Genomic DNA, 19,722 nt, shown 5'->3' with positions numbered 1-19,722 from the left:
AGACTTCAATAGGAAGCAGACGCTTTTCTCAATAAAAAATTATATTATTATTTTGTATTTATTTAAGCATATATGGGAGTGGGAGCTGTAATGGCGGAAGTCAAATGACAACTTGCAGGCATCAGTTCTCTCCTTCCACCATGTGTATTCTTGGATCACAGGTACCCTGCCAGGCGTGGGAGCAAGTGTCTTCACCCACTGAGTCACCTTGCGGGTGCCCAGAGTATCCCTGTGATCTATACTTGTATTCTCAATAAACAAAAGTTCCGAATACAGTTATATTCTACATTCCAGATACGACCTGACTTTATATTCAAAATTTAGATGGCGAAGTTTGCCACACTGGAGCCTAATCTTCAAGCTTCTCTAGATTCCAGGGCACACCAGCAGGGCGTGAGGCACAAATCAAATTAAATGATTCTCTGTTCTGATGTATTTCTTTCCTTTTAAAAAAATTCATCTATTTATATATATTAATATATATTGTTTAATGTATGAGTGTTCTGTCTGCATATATGAAGGCATCGGATCCCATTTTAGATGGTTGTGGTCGCTGGGATTTGAACTCAGGACCTCTGGAAGAACAACCAGTGCTCCTAACCACTGAGCCATCTCTCTAGCCACACTCTTACGTATTTCTAATCTAGGGATCCTATTCATCGAAACATTTTATAGCGTGCTCACATAAAGTCTTATGAAATTACTGTTATGTCATATACACCATTTAAGAAAGTTTCAGAATTGTGTGTGTGTGCGATGACGGGGACTGGTCCCACTCACGTGGGAACTAAAGAAATGCCTCATATTCCAGTATTTTTCATTACCAATGGCTTACTCGCTTTGAAATATGTGAGGGGCACATGGGATTTCCACACAGTAAGATGGGAAATGTTAACCACACAATTTGATGCCTAACTTAACAAAAAATTACATATCACACACACACACCCCTATATATCCTCCACCATCTTCCCCTTTCTTCGTGAAGAGGCCTCTTTAAAGCACAGTTAGGTTATTTTCCTTTCCCGACTAGAGGCCCAGAAAGATAGACAAGATTAAAAAATATCCATCACATTTGATACTTTTTACTTCACTTACAAACTACGTTTTAAAAAGGTACAGTGAATGCTGGGTCACCTTCCCCTCTGTTGGTATTAGGAGAGAAATGACATCACTTGATTAGTAGCCAGGCCAGAGGCCAGAGGGTTGATAAGCTTCAAATCAGGGAGAATGGGGTCCCCCAACGTTAGAGGAACAGGATGTCCACTTCAATGCAAAGGGAGTTTTAGAAGAAGATACAGCCCTTCCAAAGCAAGAGACACAGTTTCTGCCCCGTGTGCCTGTGGGGTTCAAGGGTCTTTCAATGGTTTCTGTTCTAGGGGAGTGGCTGTTCGCCTAGGAATATAAACTCTTGATGATTCTGGCTTGAGACTGGTGGGGTAATAAAACTTACGGAGGGGTGGGGAACCCTCCTGAGAGGAATGGGAAGATGTTATCAGAACAAACTGACCCCCAGGATGGAAAAACACCAGAAGATTCTAGAATTAAAACTCCTGCCTCATTGCACAGGAACTAACCCTGACACACATGACTCTTCGGACACAGGTCTCCCTGAGACATAGACAGCCCCGGGCTACCTATGCCTGGTGTTGGGGAATACACTGAGCATTTAATCCACAGGAAGAGTGATTGAGGTGGACAGGACACTGCTGTGTGCTGCTTCCTTTACAGGTCTGCAGTCTCCAGAGGCTGAACGGCCTCCATCAGGCTTGAATTCTCTTTCCCTTATTTCACACACACACAGGTCCTTTTAACAGCAGAACTAACAGACACAACAGACAACAGAATGCTGATGCTCTCAACCAAAGCAAAGGTTAAGGAACGTGGGGTGGGGGTGGGGGATGGACACGGACTTATTTACTTATTTAAACTAAATGCCACCTCTTGAAGAACAACTGCTTTCAATTAAGCTTGAAAACTACAAAGGGTGGTTTTTGTTTTTGTCTGTCAACTTGACACAAGCCAAGCCAGGGTCATCTGGGAAGAGTGAATATCAGATTGACCCATAGGTAAGTCTGTTGGGCATTTTCTTGGTTGACGCTTCATGTGGGCGGGCCCAGCCTATAGGAGTCAGTGTCACCCCTGGGCAGGTGGTCGTGGGTAGTAAAAGAAACTTGGGTGAGCAAGTTAGTAAGTAAAAAGTGTCTCCTCCAAGGCTTCTGCTTCAGCTCCTGCCTCCAGGTTCCTGCCTAGGCTTCCCTCAATGGACTATGACCCAGGATATGCCAAGCTAAGTAAACTTTTCCTCCCCTTTATCAGCAATAGAAGCCAAAGGGCACGGAGCATGCGGCCAACTTTTACTGGACATTTTCATGCACTAAGTTAACTCGTGTCATAAACCGAGCGCTCACCTTCAGTAACTCGTTTTGTTCCTGAGTCACATTTTCCAAGAGTTTCACATCTTGTAAAAGCTGGCTTGTCCTCTGAAACACAGGCAGGGGTCTGGTTCCCGTCTGGGGTAGCCTCAGTTCCACCTGGTAAGTCATTATCTCCGCGATGGTCTTTTTCATGGGATGGATGTTTTCAAGTATGACCTTAATGGTATCAAGGAAGATCAGTACAGGAATGAAAATGGAAACAAAAACGAACAAACAAACAAATAAACACCTCTCACACAAAAGCCAATGCAAGTTTACTTAGTGTAAATTAAAATATTTATAATTTAATATCAGTCTTTAATATGAAATTCAATTACAAATACTTTAGTGTATGCACGTGCTGGGAATCCAACTCAGGTCCTCCCCAAGAGCGATATGCTCCTAACCACCGAGCCATCTCTCCAGCCCCGTAGTTGTGATTTTTAAAGCATTTCCTTAATTCAGATTTGAGGTATGGTAGTGGTTAAGGGTCATGTTTGGGGAAGGACCTACTTTCCAAACACTACATCATCAGTAAGACCACCAGTTCCTAACTTCCTCCCTTCTCCTCTCTATATGGGATTGTGACTTAGTTCTGTATGCTGTTACTAGACAGGTCCTGAGTCTTTCAAAGCAACTGTACAAATCCCAGGGCTTCCCGCAGGAGTCCTTAAAAAAATGCTCCCTGAATCGAACACAAGTATCTGGCCAAATTAAACATTATTACAGACTTCATAGCTAATGACCTCATTTCACCCGAAAAGGGAAGTACTCTAACCTCCATCCCACAGGCAAGGAAACTGGGTTCCCAGAAGGAAGAAGATCCAATTAAGTTTAGACTGCGTGGCAGGGAGATTTGAACTCAGGTCTCCCTGATCTCAAAGTGCCTGCTAGAGATCACAAGTCTGTATATTTGCTGGGATACTGAGTGTGGTTCTTCATAAATTATAACTTAGCTAATGGACTCAGTACTGAGAGAGAGAGAGAGAGAGAGAGAGAGAGAGAGAGAGAGAGAGAGAGAGAGAGAGAACACCCAGGAAACATTCAAAGCCAGCAAACATGATTGCTTTGATCAGAAACTCCCCACTGGCCCACAAAAGCGCTCAAGGCCTTGGGAGGGCTAAGCTTACATGATAAGGTAACCTGCAGAAAATTACTGTTGCAGAAGGAATTCTATAAATACAATTTAAATGATTTTCATGGCGCTGTGATTAAGAGCACTGGCCACTCTTCCACCTAGGTTGTTTCCAGCACCCACATGGTGGCTCATGACAGTAATTCCAGTCCCAGGGGATCCTACACTGTCTTCTGGCCTCCTAAGGGCACTTTGTGCATGTGGTACATAGACATGTTTAGGAAAACACTCATATACATTCAATAAAAACAAAATATTTCAAAGATATTTTCACATGTATTTACAGTTATTTCCAATCTCATCTGTATTACTTGAATGGACCCAACACATTGGATCAAACCCTATGGTTACATATTTTTAGGCAGACAGTATTAGTTTAAAAAAAGCTTTCAAAAATAATTCATCCATACCTCCCCATGCTTGAGATGTTCTTCAGGTGGAAAATCAAATATTTCTTTGGATAGCAGGATAGCTTTGATCTTTGCAACCTTTTTCTCCATTGATTTAACTTCAGACTCGATCGCGACCACATCCTACAGTGGAGACACGAGACACGCTCCTGTATTCCCTGCTGTACATTAATAATCTGTGACCCACAATATGCTGTTATTAATTCTATTCTCGAGCCTCTTATCTAACCAAAGGGTGTTTGCCACTGATCCTGCTTAATAACTAAGTTTCACACACGTAAACCATTGTATGGCTTTTAATAGAAAATGCTGGGCTAAACTGCACTAGAAAGCACTGGGGAAGCCAGGCATGGCGGCACACGCGGGTGATCCCAGCAATCAGGAGGCAGAGGCACGCAGATGCCTGTGATTTCGAGGTCAGCCCAGTCTATAGAGCAAGTTCCGGGACAGCCACGGCTTTTTTACAGAGAAAAACCTTGTCTTAAAACAAAACAAAACAAAACAAAACAGGCATTGTGGAGTCAAGATATTCAATGGGTCACTTTTCAGTTACTCGAGAAAACAGATGTTGGCATGCTTCCAAGCCAGCTTCTAGAATAAACTCTCGAGTGTCTACAAACTCTTTAAATTTATCTTTGGAATGTGTTTAAATATGTAAACACAGTAGGTCTGGCATTTTGGAAATTCCCATCAAGCAGAGAAAAAAAAAAAAAGATAAAGTCACCCTTAACAAGAGAAGCTGGAAAATCGCTGGGGTTTTCTACCCACCCCACAGTGAGCTCCTGCAGAGCAGAGAGCTGCTGAGTGATGTCATAACCTCTCGGATTAATTTCAAGTCTACATCTCTCGTCTAATGATTAATTTTCTCAGTGTCAATGTCTCTAACTGGGCCAAGGATCTTAGAGGAAAATGCTAGAAGAAGTTGAGATGTGGAAGGCACAGTGACGTGCTCTGAGCAACCGAGAGTGCTGGGCCTGGGCTTAGAGGTCAGGACGGATCCAACATAAGAAGAGGATGCAGTTGACCAGAGAGGCTTTGAAAATGAGGACGACGGAGAAAGGCTGAAGGCTTAAAACTACAGCAGCCGGGAGACACGCAATACTGAAGAAAGTGTTAGCAGTCTGAAAACAACAGTGCTAAAGTACAGTAATTACTTATAGAAATAGCTAAATTATGACACGTGAAATTACATTAAAATGTATTTATTTAACATTATTATTATTATTTTTTTTCTTTTTTTTTTTTTCAGGGCTGGGGACTGAACCCAGGGCCTTGCGCTTGCTAGGCGAGCGCTTAACATTATTATTATTATTATTATTATTATTATTATTATTATTATTAAATTTGGTTTTTTGAGACAGGGTTACTCTCGTGTAGCCTTGGCTGTCCTAGAACTCACTCTATAAACCAGACTGGCCTCAAATTCATAGAGATCCACTTACCTCTGTCTCCCAAGTGCTGGGATTAAAGGCGTGCGCTACCGTTACCCAGCTTAAAATGTATTTTTTTCCACCTACTGTTTAAGAATCTGTACCAAACTATAGAACGCATGGTAAAGTCACCGCCAAAAATCACAGAAGCACGCTATGGCTTTGGGAAAGCGGTAACTAAGAACTGATCCCAGGAATTGGTCAGGGAGAGAAGAATAATATAAGTGTATTTATCAGGATTCTTCATGCCCGGAGCTAGACCACTTCTGGGTGAAGGATGGGGACATGAATCTTGCCGTAGTTATACAAAGTAAAATGTAACCCAAGAAAACATCAATAAAAATTCTATCTGCTTACTGTGCTTTTGTAGGATTTGGGGGTGATTCCTGGCAGAATCTGCCAAAGAACAGTACATAGTACACAGTACACAGTACACAGTACACAGTACACAGTACTCAGTACACAGTTCACAGTACACAGTACTCAGTACACAATTCACAGTACACAGTACTCAGTACTCAGTACACAGTTCACAGTACACAGTACTCAGTACTCAGTACACAGTTCACAGTACACATACTCAGTACACAGTTCACAGTACACAGTACTCAGTACTCAGTACACAGTACTCAGTACACAGTACACAGTTCACAGTACACAGTACGCAGTACTCAGTACACAGTACACAGTATCTGTCACTTACGTCTGCCACCTGCTGGGCGTGTGGGAGGGCCTCCACTATCTGCTGCTGTAAAGTTGACACCTGTTCACTTAACTCTTGGATGGTCTGGATTAGGTCATCTGTTTCAAAAATGATCGACAGATCTTCTAGGTCGGTGAAAATTGAATGTAGAAGGCTGTGTTTCTGCTCAGAATCTTCCAGAGCCATCTGGATAAACAAGAAGAAAAGAGGGAAATGCCAGTCTGATGAAATGAATCCATCAAGTTCAGATCCAAGAGAATGTAATGAACTGTCTCAGAAGCTCTAGGTCCCAGGCACTTCCGTGTTCAGAACAAAACAATGAGCGCTTCTAGTGTCAGCGGGGTGGGGGGTGCCGGGATGTGTCTTGAGCATTTGCTGGCAGACACCCCTCATCAGATAATAAATGTTGATTGTCTGAAGGGTCCAAAACTTCCTGGAGCTTGCTTATTGCACGGCAACAGCTGACACGAAGAAACAACCCAGGTATCTGTTAGATTGTAAAGGGGTAAGCAGGTTGTTGCAGTCATTAGAGCATCACTCAGCGATGCAAAGAGACAACTACTGATGGCTGTGGTAATGGGATGATGCACAGGCACATCGTGCTAAGTGGACGTCGAATTCAGACAAACAAAACTTGGTTAAAGAAGCTGCTATGTACCTCAGCCTGGATGCGATCCTCCAACCTAGCCTTCTAAGCACAGTGGATTGCTACTGTGCCCAGCAAAACAATCTTTCTTATGTTAGGTAGAGAATGCTTTCAGTCATTTAAGTAAATTTTTATACAGGACTAGTTCTTATACTGCCCATGTGAGGATTTACTAGGATCCACTGTGTGGGGAATAAACCCGTGGATTCCCTTGCCTTACTTCCTCTGCTCAGCCCAGTCACTTAGTCCCACAACAGTTTGAGAAACTCATTCACACTTAAGACAGACATCAGCACAAGGGAGCAGAAATATCCTTTCTCCTGAGCTCATGGCTTGCTTTAAATCATTTTTTAAATCTCTTTTATCTTTGCAAACTCTCAAAATTGATGAGGTCCAGGGTGCTGACGTGGCCCACTTGGTAGAGAGCTTGCCTTGCCTGTGAGAAGTTACAGTATCTGTCACTGGTGTCGCGGAAATCTAAAGTAGGTGTGGTGGTGTGGCAGACATCCTTGTACTCAGGAGTGGAGACAGGAGGCTCAAAGGTATCAACCTGGGCTGCAGGAGACTGCCTCAAAAACCAAACTAAACTAAACTAAACTAATAAAATGGGGGGAGGCAAGGCTGGAGAGTGGAGAGGAGTAAGAGTGAGCTCTGGCTGGTCTTGTAGAGAACCCACTTCAGTTGCCAGCACCCACACCGCTGCTCACCCTTCGCTTAACTCCTGCTCTTGAGGATCCAATGCCCCCTCGTGGCCTCCACTGGCACTGAACACACAGTGAACTTAGATACATGCAGGCAATATACTCAGAAAAATAAATAACTCTTTCAAAAACGGCGAGTCATAAAATTGACTTAAAATAGAAAGCTAATATGGTCTAGGGATGTAGAGAATCACCCGAGGTGGGTGGGGGAAGTGGGAGATGAGGGCAAAAGGAATCACACCCAAGGACAAAAAAGGAAAAGTAGGCGAAAACAGACAGTGGGTCCCATAGGACAAAAATGTGCCACCAAATCTCAACTGTCAGGGAGGAGAGGCCAGTCCTCAGGAGAACATTGTGCTACCTTAAATATATAAAGGACTTAGACCATCTTTGAGGTCCGGTTACTATGGAAACTTATGAAACAACTCCTTAGAGACTCTTTCTCAGGACCTAATAATGAGAGAAAGAAAACCCACCTTTGTAATCCACCCAGACACTGACCAGACACTGGACAACCCCTGGCAGCCATGGCCCCGAGAAGAGAAACACTTCCATTGGCTCTGTCTCTCTGACTGGCACAGAGAGAGATGCTCAGACATCTTCTGAGGCATGGCGTGTTTGACCTGACTTCTATTTCTTTTTTTTTTTTAAGATATATTTATTTATTATATATGAATACACCATCACTCTCCTCAGACACACCAGAAGAGGGCATCAGATCCCATAACAGATGGTTGTGAGCCACCATGTGGTTGCTGGGATTTGAACCCAGGACCTCTGGAAGAGCAGTCGGTGCTCTTAACCACTGAGCCACCTCTCCAGCCCCCTGACTTCTATTTCTACTGCCAGGTTATTTCTTACCATAAGCATAGCTGCTTAAAGCCAAAGACATTTATATGGCTATGTTCCAGGGCTCGGGCCTAGCATAGTTGGGCTTCTACTCACAGAACCACAAGGCTGCACCTGAGAGGCCATCTGGGGCACAGGGGTTAGAAGGCTTCCTTCCCTCCCAACTGAGGAGAGGTTGTTGTTGGTTGTTAGAGGGAAGTATCACCTTCTTTACTAGTGTAACCTCTGACAAGCTGCCCGTGCTCCTGTTAATACCCCACATACCCAAGTTTGGCTTGTTTGTTTGGTTTTTGTATAAAGACATGAATGTAGGAGGGGGCTTGCTGGAAGATAAAGATTTTCAGTGGGAGAGTAAAGGGGGTAAAAAGGGTAATAATGGTGGTGAACATGACCAGAATCATTATAGACATGTGTGTATAGAAGTGTCCAAGAGCAAATAAAAAACAAAGCCACCTAGATGGGGCCTTGTATGTAACTCAGAAGGCAGAATGTTTGCCTCGCTTATATGAAACCCTGGGTTTAATCTCAGCTCCACATAAAGAAGGCCAGATGGCACATGCCAAAATCTCCACACAGGGAAAGCAGAGGCAAAAGGCTCAGAAGTTCAAGGTCAGCCTCACACATGGCAAGGCCTAGGTCAACTAGGACACAGCAGACATCTTACAGGTTTTCTTTCAGATTCACTTAAACTGTTGATGATCAACTGTCGGACATAGGGTAGGTGTTAGAGCCAGAGGTTGCTCTCAACTTCTAGAAGCTACTCTGTTCCCACAATCTTATCAATATGGTGGCTATATTCTTCAAGGCAGCAGGAGAATCTATAGTCTGTTACTCGGACTCCTTGGCGTTGAGTGCTTGTGACAGGCAGTACAGTCATGAGAATAAGGCAACCATCTTGTTGCCTTGGCCATGTGACATGACCTAATGGACAATGTGGCCACCTCGTCTCATTCATAAGACTGACCATCACCTTGCCTTGGCCACGTGACATAACAAAATGAGCAATGTGGCTACCTCACCTCATTCCCACCGGTGCCTGAATACCAGGAGAGGGGATCACACAGATCCTGTACCCAGGCAATGAGAAAAGTGGTTATCATTTTAGAATTCTGTGAGCCATCAACACCATCTAGTATAATGACTACCTCATGGGTGGGGGAAACTGAGGCCCATGGGATATAGAATAACTATAGCACTAAAAGAGATACGCTACAGGACAAGAAGACCCAGAACCTGACTTCCAAAGTCTGATTTCTAATGTCTGCCACTATCCCAAGCTTCTCTCCGTGTCTTAGCATGGAGATGGTAAGGATACATTTCAAAATGGACGGTGAAAAGCCCAGACGCTGCTGATCGGGTAGCCCCTCTTCACGCTGTAGGCTCTCTACTTGGAGTGAACCCCGGAGGTCGTACCTGAAGGGTGCTGGCACGGTGGCTCAGGGTCCTGGAGGAGTCATAGCAGGCGGGGTTGGCCAGCAAATGACTGGTCTTTTCTATCCACGCCTCCGTACTCTTCAGAAGGTCACTGTATTCCTCCATCTTGACCGTGGCCTGTGGGAGAAGGAATGGAAAGCAAGTGTGTAGAAGTGTAGCAATTGGGTGGGACTGACCCCTGGGTGGGGAGCTAACTGCTGTTGGTCAGTTGCATTCCAGGCCTTTTGGGTCTTTACCATGGCCAAGGACACAGTTCCACCTGCTTCCAACTTGTCCTCAACAGGTAAAAAGGGTTTAAGGAGTTCTGTTAGAGCCTGGACAAAGGTTCCCAATCAGTGCTCTGACTAGCCTAGTCCTATTTCAGCCTCGTTCTGAACACAAAGCTTGTACTTTCTCCTCGAGTTCAGGCCCTGACCCTATCATATCCCATTTCGGGATCCTGTCCTAGCTGGACCATGCTCGGAGCTCACCAAGCATAGCTACTATTTTGGAGTAGAGAAGGACCGTGTTCCCAAATGGCACACTGCATTCTCACTGTCAGTCTTCCAAGGCTCTGGAGACAGCGCGGCCTACATGCCTACTCCTGGGTCTTCATTCACCCAGGGAAACACGAGTGCCTGGACTCCTGCTGAGGTCTGCCATCTAGAGCAGGGGAGGATGGGTGGTCACAACACGACAGGACTGGCTGCCTCTGACTGTCACCCTTCGCCTGACTTTGAGCCCTTCTCGAACCACCATGCGTGCAGCTGTTTGTTTTTCATGTCTGCACCTTTGTTGAGCTGCGAGGTTCTGACTCTGCTCTCTGGGATACTTGCTGATGTTGCTGGAAAGGAGCCATCAAGTTATCCATCCATTCTTGAGACTGTCCTGGGTCCTGCTCAACCAAGTCCTGAACCTCAGAGTCCAGTTCATTCAGCTCGGAGTGCCAGACGTCGAGCTCGTCCCATATTTTCTGGAGAAGGAAATGCTAAGTTATTTTAAATGAAGACGCCGTGAGGGGGTAATGACTGGTTTGCACATGGCACTGGCACTTGGCAATGCCAAGACAACATCATATGCATACTGGTTCGTTCACAGCCGGCAACCATTTGCTGTCTAAACTGGGACTCACTTTCTAATTCTAAGCATATCCACTTCAGTACAAGGGCGCTATCACAGGACAGGAAGACCTGGATGGTAGCCAAGGATAGTTAATAGTAGACAAAGTCCATTGAGCCCTAAGTGAGCAAAAGCCAGGAGGTTCACCAGAGGTTTTAAAAAGGCTATTTAACTGGGAGGTGATGATGTAGTCCTTAGTCTCAGCTTGTGGGAAACTAAAGCAAGAGAATTTCCTAAGATCCAGAATTTTTGGCCAGCCCGGATGGCAGTGAGAATTCCAATGCAAATACAATCAAAAATAGAAAGGGCAATTTAGATTTATCTGTGTATACATGCATAAATACACATATATACATACATATACACATACATACAGACAGACAGACACACACATACAAACACACATACATATACACATATACATGCATATATACATATACACATACACATACATACATACATACATACATACATACATACATGGATCCAAAAGACAACTTCAAGTGCAAAATTAAAATTAACAATGTCTATTGCATAGGAATTGGCAGAATGTTGGAAAGTTCTCAACATGCATTAGCTTTCCACAGCTGCTCTTGACTCAAGAAACTAAAAGATTGAATTCATATCAGACCTTATGTGGGCAGAGGGAGAGCTCAAGGGTAAAATTTTCAAATCTCCCCTAGTATTTGTATAATAACAAGCCTGGGAAAACAAAACCTGATTTGCAGGATCTGGTTCCACTGCTTAAGAACCAACACTGGCCAGGCCATGGTTGCACATACCTTTAATTCCAGCACTCGGGAGGAGAGGCAGGCGGATCTCTGAGTTTGAAGCCAGCCTGGTCCAAGGAGTGAGTTCTAGGACAGCTAGAGCTACACAAAGAATCCCTGTCTTGGAAGAAAGAAAGAAAGAAAGAAAGAAAGAAAGAAAGAAAGAAAGAAAGAAAGAAAGAAAGAAAGGAAGGAAGGAAGGAAGGGAGGAAGGGAGGAAGGGAGGGAGGAAGGGAGGAAGGGAGGAAGGAAGGGAGGAAGGGAGGAAGGGAGGAAGGAGGAAGGAAGGAAGGAAGGAAGGAAGGAAGGAAGGAAGGAGGAAGGAGGGGAGGAAGGAAGGAGGAAGGAGGAAGGAAGGGAGGAAGGAGGAAGGAGGAAGGAAGGGAGGAAGGAGGAGGGAAGGGGGGAAGGAGGAAGGAGGGAGGAAGGAAGGAGGAAGGAGGAAGGAAGGAAGGAGGAAGGAAGGAAGGAGGAAGGAAGGAGGGAGGAAGGAAGGAAGGAAGGAAGGAGGAGGAAGGAGGAAGGAAGGAGGGAGGAAGGAAGGAAGGAAGGAAGGAAGGGAGGAAGGGAGGAAGGGAGGAAGGAAGGAGGAAGGAAGGAAGGAGGAAGAAAGGGAGGAAGGAAGGAGGGAGGAAGGAGGAAGGAAGGAAGGAGGAAGGAAGGAAGGGAGGAAGAAAGGAAGGAGGAAGGAGGAAGGAAGGAAGGGAAGGGGGGAGGGAAAGAGGGAGGAAGGAAGGAAGGGGGGAAGGAGGAAGGAAGGGAGGAAGGAGGAAGGAAGGAAGGAAGGAGGAAGGAAGGAGGAAGGAAGGAGGAAGGGAGGAAGGAAGGAAGGAAGGAAGGGAGGGGGGAAGAGGCGGGGAGGAGGGGAGGAGGGGGAGGGGAGGGAGGGAGGGAGGGGGGGAGGGGGGGAGGGGAGGAGGGAGGAAGGGGGGGAGGGAGGGAGGAAGGAAGGGAGGGAGGAAGGAAGGAAGGAAGGGAGGAGGAAGGAGGAAGGAAGGAAGGAAGGAAGGAAGGAAAGGAAGGAAGGAGGAAGAAAGGGAGGAAGGAAGGAGGGAGGAAGGAGGAAGGAGGAAGGAAGGAAGGAGGAAGGAGGAAGGAAGGAAGGAAGGAAGGAAGGAAGGAGGAAGGAGGAAGGAAGGAAGGAAGGAAGGAGGAGGAAGGAAGGGGGAGGAAGGAAGGAAGAGGGGAAGGAAGAAAGGGGAGGAAGGAAGGAGGGAGGAAGGGAGGAGGAAGGAAGGGAGGAAGGAAGGAAGAGGGAAGGAAGAAAGGAGGAAGAAAGGAGGAAGGAAGGAAGGAAGGAAGGAGGAAGAAGGAGGAAGGAAGGAAGGAAGGAAGGAAGGAGGAAGGGAGGAAGGAAGGAAAGAAGGAAGGAAGGAAGGAGGAAGGAAGGAAGGAAGGAAGGAAGGAGGAAGGAAGGAAGGAAGGAGGAGGAGGGAGGAGGAAGGAGGAAGGAGGAAGGAGGAAGGAAGGAAGGAAGGAGGAAGGAAGGAGGAAGGAGGAGGAAGGAAGGAGGAAGGAGGAAGGAAGGAAGGAGGAAGGAAGGAAGGGGAGGAAGGAAGGAAGGAAGGAAGGAGGAAGGAAGGAAGGAAGGGGAAGGAAGGAAGGAAGGAGGAAGGAAGGAGGAAGGAAGGGAGGGAGGAAGGAGGAAGGAAGGAGGAGGAAGGAAGGAAGGAGGAAGGAAGGGAGGAGGAAGGAAGGAAGGAAGGAAGGAGGGAGGAAGGAGGAAGGAAGGGAGGAGGAAGGAAGGAGGGAGGAAGGAAGGAAGGAAGGGAGGGAGGGAGGGAGGGAGGGAGGAAGGAAGGAAGGGAAGGGAGGGAAGAAAGGAGGAAGGAAGGAAAGAAGAAGGGAGGAGGAAGAAAAGAAGGAGGGAAGGAAGGAAGGGGGAGAGAAGGGAAGGAAGGAGGAAAGGAAGAAAGGAAGGAGGAAAGGAGGGAAGAAAGGAGGAAGGAAGGAGGAGGAAGGAGGGAGGAAGGAAGGGAGGAAGGAAGGAAGAGGGGAAGGAAGAAAGGGAGGAAGAAAGGAGGAAGGAAGGAAGGAAGGAAGGAGGAAGGAAGGAAAGGAAGGGAGGAGGAAGGAGGAGGAAGGAAGGAGGAAGGAAGGAAGAGGGAAGGAAGAAAGGAGGAAGAAAGGAGGAAGGAAGAAGGAAGGAAGGAGGAAGGAGGAGGAAGGAAGGAAGGAAGGAAGGAAGGAGGAAGGGAGGAAGGAAGGAAGGAAGGAAGGAAGGAAGGAAGGGAGGAAGGAAGGGAGGAAGGAAGGGAGGGAGGAAGGAAGGAAGGGAGGAAGGGAGGGAGGGAGGGAGGGAGGGAGAGAGAAAGAGAGAGAGAGGAAGGATGGAAGAAAGGAGAGAGAGAGAGAGAGAGAGAGAGAGAGAGAGAGAACCAAGACTATGTCTAATAACAATCCAACTTTGCTGTTAGAGGGCATCCTAAGTGTAGCTGGAAATACGAATTCACAACAGGTGTAACCTTGGGATGTGGAAGTAGAATATTGTTCATCTACATTTTTACCTAAAAAGTTATTCCCTAAGCAGTTTCACAACAGAGATAAGAGTGTTTTCATGTTCTCATTTAACCTTGGCAATCTAAAGAAAAACTTACTAATTCTCAGTCCTAACCAATTCACTTTTTATTTCAGTCTTCCCACAGAAAGAACCTCACTGTCCCTTTATTTGTGGGAATTATTTCCCAGTCTGAGGCTGTCAGGAGTCAGGGCAAGTGCCCGGACAGCAAAAGTCAAGAATAACGCTTCCATGCACCTGAGAGTTTATGCCTCTGTGATGACCTCTCTTCTGTGATTGATGCTCCAGTGATCTGTTTAGGTGAGTGAGTGAGTGAGTGAGTGAGTGAGTGAGTGAGTGAGTGAGTCTGTTTCACTCTATCACTTCATCCCTCTATCTATCTATCTATCTATCTATCTATCTATCTATCTATCTATCATCTATCATCCACCCACCCACCCATCTGAGATAGGACCTCAGTCCGTGCTGGCCACAAACTCCCTGTGTAGCCAGGGATGACCCTGATACCTGTCTCCACTTTCTGAGTCCCCTGACTACAGACATGTGCCACCATGCCCTGTTTCATGCCGTGCTGGGGCTCACACAGGGCTTTGTGTGTGCAAGACTAGTACTCTACCAACTGAACTACATCCTCAGCCCCAGTTCCGGGCCTTAGAGCTTCAGATCTATCCAAAAAACTCATCTTGGGCTGACTGAGCGATTCATGTCCAGGGTTGGGGGGACGGGGTAAGACAGAATACCACGTGCTGAAGCTAGTTTAAGGGGTACAGTACCTTTTGGATTTCGTGAGCTTCCTCAATGTTTCTGCTTTTCTGTTGCAGCATTTTTTCAATGCAGTGAAGCCCGTTGTTAATCCTCTGTATTTTCCCCCTCATGACACTCGACGGTGAGCTCTTAGAGACCTCACTGTTCACCTATGACAAGGGAGAAAGTCACGGTTGGCTTGTACAGTTTCCGCTCTCCACTCTGAACAGTACTCACTTTTTTGACTTGAAAATATTTTAAAATGCCATGGGAGAGGGCTCTAAAGCATATTGTTAATATGTTTAGTAACAGGCTCAATGAGCAGACTAGCCTGTCTGTGTTGGTGGCTGTGTTGTCCCGGCCTTTTCAATATAATCTAAGAAGATTATTCAAATAAGTAAAGTTTATGTTACACTCAGAAGCACTGCTGAGGGGCTCTCTGAAGCATCAGGTGATCAACAGGAAAGAACTTCTAAGAGAAAAGGCTTCCTGACACATGCTGACCTTCGTAAGAAAGTCTTCTCCACGGCTCTGTCGAACACGATCAACTTTAGTTTTAGGCCAATGTAAAACAAATGTAATCCCCATTTTCCTGTTCAGCTAGGAAAAACCTCCTCAGACTATTTAAGGATGGAGAGGCCTGATTTTGTCTCTGCTGTTTCTAGTGTGTTTTCCTAGCAGCCAGAACTCTAGCAACTGAGCACAACAATTTTTTTTTTAAATTTAAATGATTTTCTTAAGAAAATAACTTGTGCTAGGAAAGATTAAGAGTATTGAATATATTGTTTTTCCAAAGGCCTGGCCAGTGTGTTTTCTTATTTTTTAAGCTCCTGTTGATAAGCAGCCATAAGATATCCACATAACACTATCCACACAGGTTGAGGCAAAAACTACCCCAGTGCAGATAAGGATGTATTGGTAGAAGGTGAAACCCGGGCTGATGGCTAACTCAGTGCCAAGCCCACACACCAAAGTGTTGGTAGAACTTAACCCGAGAAGCCTCCGGGTCCTAGTGGCAAGCTCTTGTCATACAGTGAGCTGGTGATTCCTTCATATTATATTTTTATTCATAGACCATATACTATAATAAAGATCATCATTTTAAATACCAATGTAATATTTTAGCCTTATTTTATGTATAAGAGTATTTTGCGTCATGTATGTCTGCGTACCATGTGGGTGTGCCTGGTGCCTGAGGAGGCCAGAGGAAGGCATTAGATCCCTTGGAACTGGAGAGAGAGATGGTTGTGAGCCACCATGTAGGTCCTAGGGAATGGACCAGGGTTTTCTGCAACAGCAAGTGTTCCTAACCACTGAGCCATCTCTCTGGCCTCTAAACTCTCGATTTAATCCTGTATACATTTTTTAAGTTAATTAATTTTTGCCTATATGACACAGTAGCAGACAATGAGGTTACCTGATATGGGCAGTGACTCTCTTGATTGAAATTCATACCACCATTTAGATACACTAGGCAAGACTATGATGCAGGGGTAAGCAGCCGTCTGATTACAGACATGATACCATATGTGGCTGTGGTCTGGACCCATGGACTTCCTTAAGACTCATGACCCAGTAAAAGTCCGTTCCATTTGTCACAAACATACAAGTTCACAATGGAAAACTTCACCCTTAAACATGAAAAACTTTTTTTAATTATCAACTTGCTTTGTAAGGCTTTCCACATAAAGTCATAAAAATAACACCGAGTTCCTCCCAAAATATTTGGTAGTGTCAAAAGAAGAAATAATGGCAATCCTTAAGCAAAGTTCCAAGAGGTTGGCATGTTGTCTTAGTCAAGGTTTCTATCCCTGCACAAACATCATGACCAAGAAGCAAGTTGGGGAGGAAAGGGTTTATTCAGCTTACACTTCCACATTGCTGCTCATCACCAAAAGAAGTCAGAACTGGAACTCAAGCAGGTCAGGAAGCAGGAGCTGATGCAGAGGCCATGGAGGGATGTTACTTACTGACTTGCTTCCCCTGGCTTGCTCAGCTTGCTCTCTTATAGAACCCAGGACCACCAGCCCTGGGGATGACACCACCCACAATGGAGGTCCCTCTCCCCTTGATCACTAGTTGAGAAAATTTCTTACAGCTGGATCTCATGGAGGCATTTCCTCAAGGAACATTCCTATCTCTGCGATAACACCAGCTTGTGTCAAGTTGACGCACAAAACCAGCCAGTAAATATGTTAAATCAAAATATCTGTTCTAATACATGAGGAGATTGTGTGCTTATATACAAATCACATGTTCTGAGAACATTCCACCATGGGATTAGTTAATGACACATGCTAGCATCTGAGGGGTTTGTTTTTCCTTTGTTTGTCTCACTCTGAAACCCAAGCAGGCCTCCAATACACGGCAATCTCCTGCCTTAGCCTCTGGGGTGTTGACATAACAGGCGTGAGCCATCGGAGTCAACACTAGTGTCTAAGTTTGAAATCTGATTCCTGTATGCAAATCCTTTTTGTAAGAAAATCTATATAGCTCTATATATCCATATGGTTGGTTGTGTACAGTATAACCGACTTTGTTCTCAGGCTGCTTTAAAAACAAAGGTAATCCCCACCTGTCTACCATCTAGGCAAACCCCAGTAGCTACTTCCTATGAGCAGAGAGCCCTGTTTTTCTCTGTGATGTTTCTAGTGTATGTTTCTAGTGGCGGTTTGTTTTACTTATCAAAGTATGGGAATTCTAAGCTTTAAAGACAAAACATAAAACCCTCCTATGGACAGGGGACCAAACAGTTTCTCATGTTCGTCTGAAATGGCTAATGAAACTGTTTTGCTGAGCGTCCCTGTTTCCAGCACAATGGAACAGTGCACACCTTCCCTTCAGACCTGCATGCTAGGTTTTCCCAGGATGCTTTGTGAGAACTCCATCCACATCACCATTAAAAAGACATTACATGCTGAAATGCTATCAAGTGAGGAATGAAATCTATATTCCTACTGCCCTTGGTTGTTCTTTCACTGTTTGAGGGAATATTTTCTTTCTTCACCCCCACCCCTACCCTAGGGGGAATATTTTTAAGGCAAAATATTATACAAGTCCCCAGTTCTTAAAGATCTTTAGAATAATGTAAAAACATAATAATAATAACAATAATATAATAATAATAGCAATAATAATATAATAATAGCAAGCCAAGTTAAAGATAACATGAACTATTAAAATGTAAAGGGGGAAAAACTAAGACAAGTGATGAAAAGAAAAAGACAGATGGTCTGAAACTACAGTACCTACGGAATTTATTTCTAGCACGTTTATCTCACTACTCAATACATGAGCTGCATAAAACCAGGCAGAGCTGAAAGTAGGAAAATTAAAAAGTGACAGTCAAAGGATATTTTCTTATTTCCATTCACCCATCCTGATAACAACAGCATGTACACACGCACGCACGCACGGCGCACACGCATCCTCACTACCTTCTCGTCGGCATCTTCTAGGGCTCTCCTGCACTCTTCCGCCTGGGATTCGACCTCCGCAGGGACTATGCTGTACATCTCGGAATACTTGATGCGCAGTTTTTCCATAATGCTCTCAAAAGTCAGCTTGCCTTTCTGAAGAACGCTCTGTAGCTCCTAAAACCATCAACAGAGTCTCAATACTTACAGAACCTGGGGGGAAAGTTTAGCCGTAAAGAAAAGTGAAAGTAGGTTTCCGGGGGTCCTCTCAATTTAAACAAGCCAGCTTTACATGACAAAACCTCCCTATTGATACAAGCAGATTAAGCCCTAGAGATAGGGGGGTTTAGTCAGACGATGCTTTCTAATTTGTAAGGATCGAACTTGATAGCTCTTCGTGGTGTCAGACCCTTGTGCTAGAAAGACATCAGAACAGCCTCTGCTTCTCCACTGCCTGTAGATAGACTGGATCTCAGTAGCCTCCAATCAGCTAAAACGTAACAAGCGGCCAGAAGTTTCAAAGGTTTTTCCGTGTTGTTATTAACTTGTTGCTATTTCTACTTCTTCCTACATTATCATCATAATGAGTCAAGGCCACCGAGAGCCCCCTGCTTGAAGCAAAAGTGTCTGTTTCATGTAATTAGACAGCCAGGCAGAGCCCTACTCCTTTCAAAAGGGAGGGTTACAGTTCCTGGTAAAGAATGTAGGTTTCAGGAGATAAAAAGCGCTCTGAACAAATGGTCCATTGGCTGTGGCCTAGAAACAGAATCTGATCTGCGTTCTCCTGCAGCAGTTATAAAGGAGAAACTCATCTGTTTGGGAAAGCTTCCCAAAGGCTGAGTGGAAAACCTACTTATTGACTTTTCTGGGCTTTTGTGTCATTTAGCTCTCTAGTGACTGCTGAGCAGTCCCGAGGAACAGTTCCCAGTTTCGACTCTGTGCCATTACACCCTGCTCCTGGTTTCCGTCCTCAGCTGACGGACACCTAGAGAGGGAAAGTCAGGGCAATGTGGTGCAGTCACAGGCGATGCGGCATCCGGTTTTCCCCACCAGGCGGATGAGAGGTGTCAGTCCACAGCTCCTGACTGACACAATGGCTTCCCCACAGAGAAAACTTTTGGGAGCTACAGTAGGCTTCCCTTTGCAACACTATAACCAAGGGCTGTGTGGTTAACAAGATTAGATTTTGCATACAATCCCCATAGTTAAGGCCGGAAGGACTGTTGGGTGGTTCAGAGTACTGGCTGCTCTTAGAGGACATAGGCTCAGTTTCCAGCACTCACCTGGCAGCTCACAACCAAATGTAACTCTGGTTCCAGGAGCTCCAACAAGCAAGCACACACACAGCCATAAAAATGAAAAGACATGGACCAAGAGATGGATCCGTGGTAAAGAGCTCTTGCTCCTCCTACAGAGAAGCTGACTTTGGTTCCTCGTACCCACACGGAGGC

The 19,722-nt window shown here is 45.2% G+C and overlaps 1 protein-coding gene across 1 annotated transcript in view; it reads right to left on the bottom strand.

Annotated features, from left to right (window-relative positions):
• Syne2 (spectrin repeat containing nuclear envelope protein 2) overlaps positions 1-19,722 on the bottom strand; it is a 268,150-nt gene that overhangs the window by 114,904 nt on the left and 133,524 nt on the right. The window contains exons 53-59 of the mRNA XM_032907953.1: positions 18,293-18,448; positions 14,885-15,025; positions 10,495-10,677; positions 9,705-9,842; positions 6,096-6,281; positions 3,963-4,085; positions 2,412-2,594 (exon numbers count right to left, since the gene is read on the bottom strand). Of these exons, the coding sequence (XP_032763844.1) occupies positions 2,412-2,594; positions 3,963-4,085; positions 6,096-6,281; positions 9,705-9,842; positions 10,495-10,677; positions 14,885-15,025; positions 18,293-18,448 (1,110 nt within the window). The remainder of the gene's footprint in view (positions 1-2,411; positions 2,595-3,962; positions 4,086-6,095; positions 6,282-9,704; positions 9,843-10,494; positions 10,678-14,884; positions 15,026-18,292; positions 18,449-19,722) is intronic.

Source organism: Rattus rattus, chromosome 7 (assembly GCF_011064425.1).
Source record: "Rattus rattus isolate New Zealand chromosome 7, Rrattus_CSIRO_v1, whole genome shotgun sequence".
Classification (NCBI taxonomy): Eukaryota; Metazoa; Chordata; class Mammalia; order Rodentia; family Muridae; genus Rattus; species Rattus rattus.
The sequence above is the reverse complement of the archived record's forward strand: the minus strand, read 5'-3'. Positions and strand labels throughout refer to the sequence as shown.